At 38.7% G+C, this 13,166-nt stretch overlaps 1 protein-coding gene across 1 annotated transcript in view; it reads right to left on the reverse strand.

Moving 5' to 3' along the window:
* The window catches only part of LOC107206346 (cytosolic phospholipase A2 epsilon-like), a 32,966-nt gene extending 21,446 nt beyond the window's left edge, over positions 1 to 11,520 (reverse strand). The window contains exon 1 of the mRNA XM_033515224.1: positions 11,454 to 11,520. Coding sequence (XP_033371115.1) covers positions 11,454 to 11,520 — 67 coding nt within the window. The remainder of the gene's footprint in view (positions 1 to 11,453) is intronic.
* Between the last annotated feature and the right edge of the window lie 1,646 nt (positions 11,521 to 13,166).

A 13,166-nucleotide genomic window follows, 5' to 3' on the forward strand; every position in this document is an offset into this window, starting at 1 on the left:
ATCTTCCAGTTTTTCAAGATTGTTTCCCCCTTACTGCTCCTAGTAGGTAAGAAATTCCTTTAATATGTCAATAATATTAAAAAATATCTTAATATTACATACAGGAATTAGAGATATCTTTATTTGCAATTTTAAAATGCAATATACCTTTTGGTAACAATTTATTGGCAATGAAACTATTTCTTTAGCTGTCTTCCACACACTATTTTCAAAAACTCTATCATTGATTTTTAACTTTTGAAAAAGATTATACTGACTTTACATAGCTACTTCCTCAGATGATGCCAGAGGCGCAGGCTGTTTCTTCCTCACCTGTCTCTGCAAGTAATGCATTAAAGATGTATGCGTGTTTTAGAGAATTTGTTTATTTGTGGTCCGGGATATCTCTTTGTTGTACATAGGATCTATGACTCCTGGTTTAGAAGAAAGGCATTCATTATTTTCAGAGTATCAAAGAAGTGCTAAACTTGTGACTTACACTCTTTTATCTAGCTAGAGCTGTGGTAGGTTCAGTTCTTCATCCTCTCTGAACACAACAGAACTGTACCAACCTGAGAAGTTAGTCTAGTCTTTAGCAAGGCTGCTCACTCTTAATAAGAGCAATAACAGAGTCCCACAATCTGATGATGCACACTGAACACTAACCAGGTTAGCAACTTACTGAGGTCTCACTCTCAACATAGCCTAAGACAAGAATGTAGATAGAGACAAAGATATTTGACTCTGAAAACAAGCAATTAAAGGCAGAACACTGCATGAAGAATAATGAATTATACCCCAGAACTAAAATGTTGCAGGATGCATCTAACAACTTACACGTACAACACAAATTTAATTACATTTTGGACCAGATTACAAATATACAATTTTAAATGTAAGTGCAGGTGAGGAGATTTAGCCCTGATATCCTTTTGCATACACGTTTAGCCCTGGAGAGGAACATGTGGATGCTCACTCAGTGTTGCATTCTTTTCCACTCTTTTCCCCACTCCTCTATAAAATGCTTTAACTATTACCAGCTATTGAACATACCCAAACTGAAGAGAATTGACTTAGGCAGCCTGGTATATAAGAAAGAGCTGAAAGACTTGAGTTTGCTGGTTAAACAACAAAAAAAAGATTGTCAAATAATCAGTTCTGTAATGTCCAAATGATTGATACAAAGAAGATAATGATCTGTGTTTCTGTGTAAACAGAGGCAAAAATTGGAAGACTGCTCCAGCTCTTAGAGGACTAACTCTAGCAAGAGAGATTTTATAAGATTTTTAGGTAACTCATTTCAGACTGTACTAGTACCCAGACATGTATGAAACAGTGGCAGACAAGCTAAATTTCATCCTCCTTCAAGAGATGAGGACCAGCCCAGGTGAACCTATCAGGTGTCATATGGAAATGCTGCCATGTAATGTCCATGTTTATGCTGGAAGGCAGAAAACAGGATAATCGTGTCACGTCAATTATAGTCCATGGAAAACAACTAAGCTATTTCCCTGCCAGGGTTGACTGTTAGGGAGCATAATACATAGTGATAGGACAGTATTATATGGTACACCAGCCCAAGAGATCAATTATCACATAGCTGGGTGCTGTCTCCAAAACAACTCCAAAGCTCCTTCTTTGACACATATGAAAAATGACTGTAAGTTCATTGGAAGAGATGCCACCTTTTCATTCTTAACAGGTACAAGGAGCAGGTACTGAATAACAAGGCTTAAATCCATACATAGAGTCTCCAGATACCATCACAATATAATCATCAAAATGAAGCAACACAAAAAGCAACACAATGTAATGCAGAGAAGACTATGCACAGCTTAACTACAAATCATGCATTTCCAGAGGCATACCCTTTTTAGACATTTTAAAAGCATTGCCACTATTTCACTGTTCCCATCCTCAGATAATCAGCCAGTAATGTCCAAATTTCAAAAAATATTCAAAATGTGGAATATCTTTTGAAAAGAGGTATTATCAGACAGTCAGATTTTCTTTGTTCCACCTTAGGCCATCTTAGGGTGATGATATGATGCAATCACAACTCTATCACTAGCTAAGATTTTTTAAAAAGTTCTTTCATTTCCTTTTAAAAATAAGCTAGCCTAAACTAAGTCTTGATCACACATCCACACTGTCGATGCAGACACAGAGAGTAGTTAGAGCATCTAAAGAAGCCATTATCAGAAGAAAACATAGAAACAGATTTGGAAACAGGCTGCAAACAGTACACACAAATGCATTTGATTTCAAAGAAAATAGTAATGCGAACAAAATCAATACCAGAAAGAGCTGAACAACCAAATCAATGCTCACAAATTTTCTTTCTTCAGAAAATGTTCACAAGAATGTTGTTCACTCAGTAAGGGAAGAGAAACAAAATTGTTTTAAAAGTTTAGCTAGAACTTTTTGTTTCCTTAAGCATCATTATTATGACTCAGAAATGCCTCTGACAGGACATTCTTGGTCACGATTGGTCCTAAACAAGTAAGAAAAGATGAGCACCTTTGTCAGGAAAATATTCAGAACTATTGTCGATTTAACAGCAGAATACGATGCAAACAATAGCAACAAAATTGGGAGTGAATCTTACTTTTAACCTTCAGTGGCTACTACTGCAGTGCTACTTTATTGTCTCCTGCTGAGGGTAGAGTCACAGAAAGTGCCCAAGAGAGGAGCCACAGTCCCATGGGGACAGTCTCATGTATCTTCTCTGCAGTGCACTCTCACAGCCATCTCAAATCTAGCCTCTCTATTTTGCGTTGCCCTCCCACATCAAGCAAATCGCATCTGGGTTCTTGGTCCTTATCTATGAGGCAATCAGCGTTCTCCTTCAGCAAAAAGGTTACCCAAAGCTCCAGAGACCATCACTGATAAAGGACCTCAAGCTCTGAGAATCTTGCCTGTGGGCAAGGCTTTCCCTGGTGTTGAAAACCTCCACAGTGACCAAGACATACCACAGGCCTCATTGCACTGTGCTTTTATGGTACCAGTCACCTCAGCAGCGTTCATCTGCATCCATTGGTAAGGATACTAAGAGGGACAGATGCATAAAACAAAAACCTGTCTCTGCTCAGAGGGCAGAGAAAGAATGAATCACTAATGACAGGTATCAGTAGCACTGCATAATGCACAACTGGATGAACTGCAGATACTGCTGTTTTTGATGAAGCCAGAACAACCAGGACAGGTACTGAGGTGGATAAAATCTATTAGGATTCACGAACAAAAATGTATTTAAACGTATTTTTCAAAACAAAATATCAAACATGAGAAGTTCTACCTTTGCCCCATGTCCTGGTTCTAGCCAGAACAGGGTTAACGTTTGCAGGAGCCAAGAGGGGGCATGGCCAGGATCCAGAGGTTATTGCTTGGAGAGGGTGGGAAGGGAGACTCTTCATTAATATTGTTGCTGTTACTGCTTCCTTTCTTATTTCATTGCTGTTTCCAGTAAATTGTTCTCATCTCAGCCCATAATCCTTACCTTTTTTGGACTCCAATTCTCCTCTCCAGCCCACCCAGTGGGAGAACCAAGTGGCAGTTTGTTGGGATAGTCTTAGTGGGAGCACTAAATTGGGAAGTACCATTCCTAAACCATGACAGTCCATAACACCTCAAAAAATCTTGAAACAATTCCTGTAATGAGTAAACCTTAGTTATCAATCTTCCGGTCTTTATGAATTATCAATAATTATAATAATTGAACATTTGAATTACTAATATCTGTTATTTATTAATTCTTTGAATGTCCAAATAGCAACTAATAGTACTGTCAACACAGGTCTTTTGATATTCAATTTGTGGTTAATGTTTATTGTCAAGCTAAGTACACTTTGATCATAAACTCAACAATTGTGCAACAGTAAGCAGGATATAAAGTAAAATATGGTCCTTATCAAAGATGATCAAAAGTTCCAAGGTACAATAACTTTAAAGAAGATATAGGAGACTATAAGCATGGGAAAAGGTAATACTCAGCTCATGTTTTTAGATGGCGAGAAGGTGTTACTCAGCTCAGCCCAAGGAAATGTGCAAACAGAAATCCTATGCAGAAATCAAAGAACGCTCTTCTTCATGATGATCTCTTTTCTGAGTGCAAACTAGAAAGGTACTCCCTGAGCAGAGTCTGCCCCTGCCTTTTAACTCTGCAAGCCAAATGGCAGAGAAAGAATGAAGGATCTTGAATCACCACATAGACCTGTGTCCTTTCAAAGCGCTGTGTGGTTCTACATTGTTGCCATCACCACCTACTCATTCCAGACTCTCTTCTCCACCCAAACTTCTCCCTTGTTAATTTCCATTGCCTCCACCCTTTTCAAACCTGTTTTAAAACAGGTTTTGACATTTTAAACATTATAAAATATTTTGCAAGCTGTTTCCATCACTTGTTAACTAGAAGTCTACCAGGAATACATAAGTACCATCACAACAGTCCTTAAAATTGATACCTGTTCAAGGAAGGACAAGAGCTGCAATGTCACCTGCACAGGTACAGTATAAGAGCACAGTAGCTGATCTCATCTTTCCTTTTGAGACAGAGATGAGCCTACCATTTAGCTGAGATCCTTTACTTTCACCAGTCTCTCAGTCAGTAATCAGTTCGACTTCCTAATTCCTAAGGCTCCCAGTGTCCTTGCTGAAGCACTGGCTTTGGAAATGAGGAATCATGGTTTTAAGAAACTCTTCTTTAAGACTACATCAAGAATCTAAAGGAAGCCATGGAGGAGCATCACACACAGTACCTTTAACTACCAGAACAGCTTTCTGTTCCTGCACACAGAAGCATGCAGAAGCCGGCCTGGCTGCAAGAAGATGCATGTACACCTACATTGAACCCACTGGCAGCAGAAGAGATGCAATTCCACAGCTATAAGGACATGTACAAAGCAAGTAAGGATCTCCTTGATCTCCTTGATTATAAATAGCATTTTCCTTTTTAGTGGCAGCTTATGCTGCTGTCAAGGCACAGAGGAGGCTTTTTGTCTCCACGCTATTTACCATTAATGCAATACAGTGAAACTGTATATAATACAATATACACTACACTCCATCATGACCATCAAGGACTTGAAAAAGGGGGGAAAAAACAGAATTAATCTTCTAGATTAGAGAATACAAAATAGGTAACCTGAGGGAAACTAGGTTTATGTATGTGTTTGGTAACAATGAACTGAGGAAGAGCATGAGCAGACTTGGTTTGCATGAGTGGATGAAACAAAAAAGAAGACTGAATAGAAAGGAACAGAGGTTGTTAAGAAATGCAGCTATGAAACTGACTCATATAATATTCACCAAGATTATCTATTCATTTTTTACTCCTATTATTAACCGTGGTTATGACTTTATTATAATAAGCATCAGTCAAGACCAGGCTTCCATTTCAACAGGTATCTCCATAGTTATGCAATTAGTTATTGAACTTGATCTAATCAGCTTAAAATTACAGTAAAAAAGCCCTGCTCCAGGATATGACATCACAGGGAGGATCTTCTTGTGATTACTGGCTGCTTTTATCCCTGTTTCAGTTTCTTAACCAGTTAGGAAATCCCTGTTTACAGGATTTGTTGCAACTTGGCAGTTATCCACATAACCACTTCTCTGTCCTTGTGCAGATTCTTATTGCTAAGCATTTGTGTTGGGATGTTTTAGGCTTTCTCTCCATTAATGCAAAAACAACCTGTCTGAGGAGGCAGTGACATCAGGAACCTAAATGAAGTGCCCTGGAAAGACACAAACACTCTTTTTAAAAGGACCACGTCCTAGGTTTACTCTTAACCACTGCAAACATCAGTGACCATGGGAAGCAATTTCACCCTAAAGTGAATGTGCCATCAGCACTGGCCAGCCCAGGCAGCTGCTCGTTGGCACAGCCCGTGTTGCCTGACTGCCCTCTTTGCACAAAGGCTGCTGCTACCCTCTCACAACAGTGCTACAGGCAGAGGTAAAAGGAAATGTACACAGCATGTTGTGAGCATATCTTCAAACAGTCCTTTCCACACACACTAGTTTCCTTTTGTCCTGGGGTGACTTTCGTTCTTTGCAGAATGTGGCATTGAGAGGGGTCTTGTTATTTTGATGGTGTTACATAGGGTTTACGTGATATAAGGAAAAACATTGGTACTGTTGTCTTCCAACTTTAAAAATCAATAGGCAGTATAACATTGTGAGCTTGCTATGCAATTACATAGCAACATGTTCAGATGTAATAAGGCCCATAACTATAATTTAATATTATAGTTAAAGAGAAGCCTAAAGAGAAGCCTAAAGCTTTACCTAATGAAAATGCTGATTGAGATTATCTTTTCATATTAAAGAAAACAAACAAACAAAACCAAAAAAGTAGCTGTAGACTATTCAGAAAAAACTTTTTGTAGCCTTGGATTTTTCTAAATCACAATTAGGACGTGTCACCAATTCTAAAGACATTTTTTGTCTTCTGAATGGAGTATTTCTACTAAATACACACATGTAAAAAATGTTAAGTTTATATTTCACTTGTAGCCCATGAAGCAAACAGGTTTCTCTTCCATAGATGTCAATTTGCAGTGTAGAAGATACTTTATCTCTTGGAAGATCAGTGAACCCAGCCACTGAGAAAAGGGCCACACAAAACCAGATTTGCCAGCTGTGCCAGCCCATGGCCTGCTGTGACCGCACAGGCAGCATCTGGAATCAGCGAGAGCCAGGTGTGCTCCAATGGGACTGTGCACAACAAGGCAGGTCTGGGCAGCCACGCTGAAAACAAGATCTGCCCTGGGGAATCTACACAACACCCATCCAGCTCATGTTATAAGCAGCACATGGGGTGAAATGCAGTGGTACCTGGCTGGCAGGCAAATCTCTCCAGAAAGTAACTGTGCCATGGTTAAATGGTAGAAATGCCATAAAGTTGGCTTCTATGAAATAACTGTGAGACATGAACATAAAAGCTATGCCCTCTTCCAGCGATCTTGTCTGGTAAGACAAGCTTTTGGAAAACAAGAAGATGGAGCACCCAGGCACCTCAGCTTGTGACCTTTGCTCCTGATGCTGTCAGTGACTCCCCATTTTGCTGGTGCCACAAGTAAGCCCTGCTGGGCAAAGAAATCACGTCCTCCAGGCAGATTTTACAGAAATGTTGGATGCATTTGTGAAGATTTGTGACATCCACAAAGCTGTCTCAGTTTTAAAGCCAGAGATAGAGGCAGTGATATAATGATTAGCATTCTGCAGTTCTTGAGATAAATACAAGGGGGCAGTTGTCTTGGTATAAGAGCTGACATATCTAATATGTAAAAAAGGCCTTTTCATACCAGCCTGGAAAGGACCAGGTTTTCTTAAGCAGATATTTCTGCTGCCCATGCAAGGCAAAGAGAAAAAAAAAATAATAAAAAATGTCTGTAACTATTTAGTTAGCAATATAACCATGCAGACCTCCCCAAAGAATAACATCCTAAAAATGGGAATGGTGTTTTCCTGTGACACTGAAAAAGAGTATCTGGGTTCCTGTCCAGAGCAAAGTGAGATGACAAATATCAAAATAAGATCCCTTAATGGCTTCCAGAAACCAATAATTTGGGGTATGGCAATTAAATGCAACACTACCATCGACTCAGAAGTCAGATCTCTCAGCCACAGACCTCAAGAACCACAGACCTCGTGGGAGAGTGGTGCAGGGAAAAGCATGGTTCAGTGTTTGTCAAAGTATTTATTATAAGCCAGTTCTGGGGACATACTCTCAATCCAAATGAATCTTTGGACTGATCTGGCAGCACTATTTTTTTTCATTTTCACTAGGAAAATTTAGCCAAACTCAAAACATGCCTAGAAGTTGCAAAAGCTATGTCTTCATGATATGTACTACTTAGATTATAAGTACCTGATAATCTTTGTAATTAGGGAGCGCTTCCTTCTGATTCACAAGTAAGCCTTTTTCCTAACAGACTTAAAAGCATATTAGTAGCCTAATTCTTGTTATTACACTTATTATTATTTATTATACACTTCTATAATATTCACTTATTATTTATTATTACTTCTTGTTATTACACATATACAAACACAACCTTTTTTCCAATACACAGGGAAAAGGTCAATAGCATGATTATAGCTGACAGCCACTGCTAACCCTTAAGAAAAAATAAGTCCCATGTTATATGACATGTGCAAGTCCTGTGTTATATGTCCATGTGTAACACATTAACACTGGGGGTATCAGTCCCTCTGGAAAAAGAGGGCCCATGAGGTGTGCAATGCCACAGCTGAAGGAAAGCAAAGTGTACCCATGCTTGACAGCCAGTCTTCCAATACAACAGAGCATCAGTGGCTCTTTGCAGCTGGAGTTATTTCTGTGTCATCTTTCATCCCTCTGTCCTCATCTCTGTCTCTCTTAAAAACTTGAAATTGTTAATAAAGAATTGTATTACACTCTCACATTGGTTTTCTCATTCAATGTAACGCTTTTTAATAGTCTCATTTCTTGTGCTGTGTATCAGCACATGGGGCATGGCTTCACTAACAAAATCATTTGCTCTGAGAGAGCATACATGCACAGGAGAAATAAAAACCCACTGACTCTGTTGTGACACTGGCAGCTTGGTCCTGATTATCAGAGGAAAAATAAAATGTGGTGCTTTCCTGCATACAATAAAGGAAGGCACCTGGAATGGGGAATGGATGAAGCAGCTCCTCTATGATCCTGTCACCTGGGACTGCTTCTTCTGCCTCTTTCTAGCAAAGACCTTCTTCCACATCTGGCTTTGGAAGCAAATCTGCAGTGTTATAGCTTCAAACCTGAAGTCAGGTAATCAATCATCTGCTCAAAAGGAAGATACAGGATAAAGACTAATAAAAGATAAACAGTTAAGATAAATAGCTACGGATTTCTGGAAGTTCAATCGTCCTTAAGAATGTGAAGATCATCATTTCCAACCACTATAAAATGCTGAGAAAGTGAGAAACATCCCTGATTTTAAGGTCAGAGGCACACATTTGATTATCAGCTCTGCAGGTGGTTGTCTTGATGCTCTTGCCTGTCAGGGCAACTTAGAAATTCCCTTGGGCTGGTAACATACCAGAAAACAGTTCAGCTGAAATAGAAATAATAGAAATGGAATTGAAACATCCTTTCACTTTTCTCTGAAGATTTGTTGTTTTCAAGAAAAGGCAGTCTCTCTGTGCTGAACATAATGGCAGAAAAGCAAGAATTTAATAGGAATCTCCATGGAGGCTTGTTTTGTTCACTTGGTCTTATTTGATACACAAAGGTTCATATTCACTGTCTTTCCATTTTGTTCCTGATTTGTTCTTTCTTTCTGAGTCAGATATTTGAGATACTCAGCTTTCTTTCTCCTATCTGAGTAACTGCTGAGATATTTTTTCTCTCTTCACTTCCACTTTTACCCATTCCAAGTCCTCAGAAATATTTCAATAGTACTTGTTTATCCTGAAAAGTCTATTTTGAACATATTTCAGTGAAATTTTGACCAAAAAAAAGTTGTTTGACAATAAGATGTATAATGCTCCTTTGTTCTTTTCTTTAAAGAAAAAGAAATTCAAAAGCTGAAACTGAGAATTAACACCTGAATTTGTTCATCAAAACAACTGCTAACAAGGTTCAGCACCAAAGATATTTTATGGTACATTACAGTAGATATTTGCTATTCCCACTAATAATAGTAACATGCTATAAAACAAAAGATATAATTGTTTATATAATTGTTATATAAAACTGCATTCAAAGCATAGTCCAAATTCAAATATGCATCAATATTTGAAACCATGGTGTCACTTCAAACACAGATAACAGTTACAGTGCAAGCAGCAAGTACATGTTCTGTGCTTCCAGAGATGAGCTACTAAAAAGTGCAAAGAAAGACTGCGATACTCACACAGATCTGCCTTTCGCAGATTTTTCATTCTTATGATTTTCACAAAGAATGAACAGCAGGGACATTCATCTCTCTGTAGAAAAATGATGAAGTTCATTACATGCATTAATGTTGTTTATGCTTCATAAAACATGGTCACCCACAAATTCCTGCTGTAATTTTCAAAGTCATGCAGCAAAATTGGAAGATGAAGTGCTTGCATTACTTAGGAATTTAAAATCACGTCTATGTAGAGTTTCAAAAATAGAAAAAATATTCAGGGAATATTCTGCTGTGTATATATGTCATTGAAAGAAGAAATAATTTTTTGTGGCACTGTTTGTTGTGCACCATCAGCACAACACGAAAAAAGCAGATGCAAGAAAACAGCTTTGGAAGAGATGTCAACAAAACTTCCCTACTCAAACAAGATGCTGGATATTTGCAGAAGGATCATTACCTGAAATGTCAGGTGCAGAAGGAAAGGCAAATAACAAAATCAAAACAATTATTGCAGATTTTAGTACCTGAAGTTTTAGCTATTGCTTCACTGAAAGTATTACCTAGTTCCTCTCCCATTCTCTGCTAGCAAAATTACTCCACCAAATTCCTCAAGGGAGTTATGTCACTCCTCTTCTTTTTCCAGTTAGGAATGGATCCAGGTGAGAAGTTACAAATTCTCCTATCACTCTTGAATTATGATAAACTGACCTTGGTCTGTTTTTTATGTCTAACTCCAAAAGAGAAGGGCATATTTTAATGTCATCTATCTGGGTTTAGGTTCTGGGTGGAAATAGTCTCCCCTCACCCCTGTATCTCTAAGAAGCCTGTACTTTTACTCTTGATGTTGTTTCAGTGGTTAAGGGCAAGGGGAAGAGAAGAGAGGACAGTCACTTTTCTTGCTTTCTATGCATACTTTCCACACAAAGACCATTGCCAGGTTCTATTCAAAAAGATGAACTTGTAGATCCTTAGTGTTTCTTTAAACAGATTGGTTAGACATTCACGTGTGTTATTTCTAAAGCTGTGGGGATGCCCCATTTGAGATCTGCAAGCATCAATACACATTTATGTTAACACATATCCATGTATTTTTTTAAATCTTTAATCTTTATAATCTCCTTTATATAACGAAGGAAGCAGGGCACAGAATATTCAAATAACTTGCTCATAACAAACTGCAAGTTAATTTCAGAACTGAGAAGAAGACAGAGTATGTTCATTCCCTGTAACCCAACAGACAGTTTTAGTGATTTCCCTCTCACTTACGTTCCATGAAACAAACAAACAAACAAACAACAAAACGACCCCCCACAACTTCTGAGATGGATCAAGATTTTTTTTTTGTGCATCAGTCATGCACAAATATAAAACAAAGACCATCATTATTAATCACTGCTTTTAGGCAGTGACCTTCCTGTGTGTACCACTGCCAGGTGGCTGCTAGCACAGCTACCTGGGCACCATATATGTTTATAGTCATAGCTGGCAGATGCACTGTGGAAGGGTACAGCTTTTATAATGTTTGAGTCAAATCACAGATTCATCCCAAATTCACAGAAAGCTCCTGTGAGGCACTTCAGAATGGTTCCCAGCCTCCATGCGAGTTACCTGCTGGGAACTTCACTACAAAGAATGCCTCCACAGGGTAACTAATACCAGCAAAGGTATAAACCATCCCTACATAAATAGGTAAAAACATACATGAAATTAGAAATAAAAGTTCACAAGACCTCTTTTCCCAACCAGAATCCCAGCCACAAGCCCACCCCAGCTCCTAGAGCTTTCACACCCTTACCTCACAAGCACTCCAGTATGAGCCCATCCTGCCCCCAGCTGCATACAAGTCAGAGATAGATTGTCACTTCACTGTTAGAGGCAACCACTGTGATTCACAAAGTACCTCTGCAAAACTTAAGGAGGCACCTGCTGAGGAGCAAGTGGTTTATCCAAGCCCCACCTTCCTCATTGCATGAAAGGGAAAGTATGAAGAGAAAAGGGCAGGGAGTTTGCTGGGATTATTTGATAGCTAAATCCCAGAGGTATGTGTTTGGGGAAGGCTGTACACACCAAGGTGCCAAGAGTTATCAGCAATTCAAGATAAGGGGCTGATAACACACAGCACTTATGCATGGGATGTTCTAGCAGCCTCAGCAATAAACAAAGATAATAGTAGCTACATGTAGACATACAGCAGTCCAATCAGCAAACAAAAGTATTAGAATTATTATTATTATTAAATTAATTAGAAGACCTTTTCTTCAAATTGTATTCATTTTCCTTTTCTGGGAGATAGAGGGGCTGAAGTTACTGTTTCCCCAATGTTTCCCCAATTTAACTTGTATATTTGTTAGTGGGTTATAAATTTTCCTGCTTTCTGAAGCCTTCCACAAACACAAAATTTCAGAGTAAACCAAGACAAAAAAAACCCCTCAAATTCTGAAAATAAAGGCATATGTTGATTCATTTTAAATGTTAACATCTTGGTATTTTAAACACAATTGTAAAGCAAAAATGACACCAAATTTTTAAAATTTCTGACAGAAAATTGTGCAGCAGCAGATTAATAGCCACTGTATGGGTCCAGCTACTAATGTGCCCAGATGTCTGATATGAAACCACCTCTCCAGAACTGTAGGAGGTGATAATTTATATGCTCAGAGCAGCCACAACCTGCCTTCCCCTTCCACCCTCATACATCATGAAAATACACAATAAAGAGAGTAATTTCTGACCTTACAACTTTTCTCTGAATGAAAATTACTTAAGTAAGCAACTGTTTTAGGATTAGGAATCTGCTCTCAATAACTTTTCAATTAAAGAGATGCAAAAGCTTCAAAAGAAGTGTGGCCAACAGGTTGAAGATGAGGATTCTGCCCCTCTGCTCTTGTGAGACCCCACCTGCAGTGCTGTGTACAGCTCTGGAGCCCCCAGCACTAGAAAGATATAAACCTGTTGACGTGAGTCCAGAGAAAGGACACAAAGATGATGAGAGGACAGAAGCTGTTCTATGACTAAACAATGGAAAAAATATGTTTTCCCCTTACGTAAATCCCTCTCCCCTCAAAAAAAAGATAAAATAATAAATTCACAAACACACACACACAAAACAACACAAAACCAAAAAAGCACACAAAACCCCATCCGATAATGCCACAACCAAAAAAACCCCAAACCCTCAACAAAACACAACCAAGCAACACTGAGAAGATGTGGAGTTTTGATTTTGGCTGGATAGCAGGTGCCCACCAAAGCCACTTTATCATACACACCACACCCTTTTCAGCTGGACAGGGAAGGGAAAACTTAATGAAAGGCAAGTGG

Source organism: Parus major, chromosome 5, assembly GCF_001522545.3.
Source record: "Parus major isolate Abel chromosome 5, Parus_major1.1, whole genome shotgun sequence".
In the NCBI taxonomy this organism is placed as follows: domain Eukaryota; kingdom Metazoa; phylum Chordata; class Aves; order Passeriformes; family Paridae; genus Parus; species Parus major.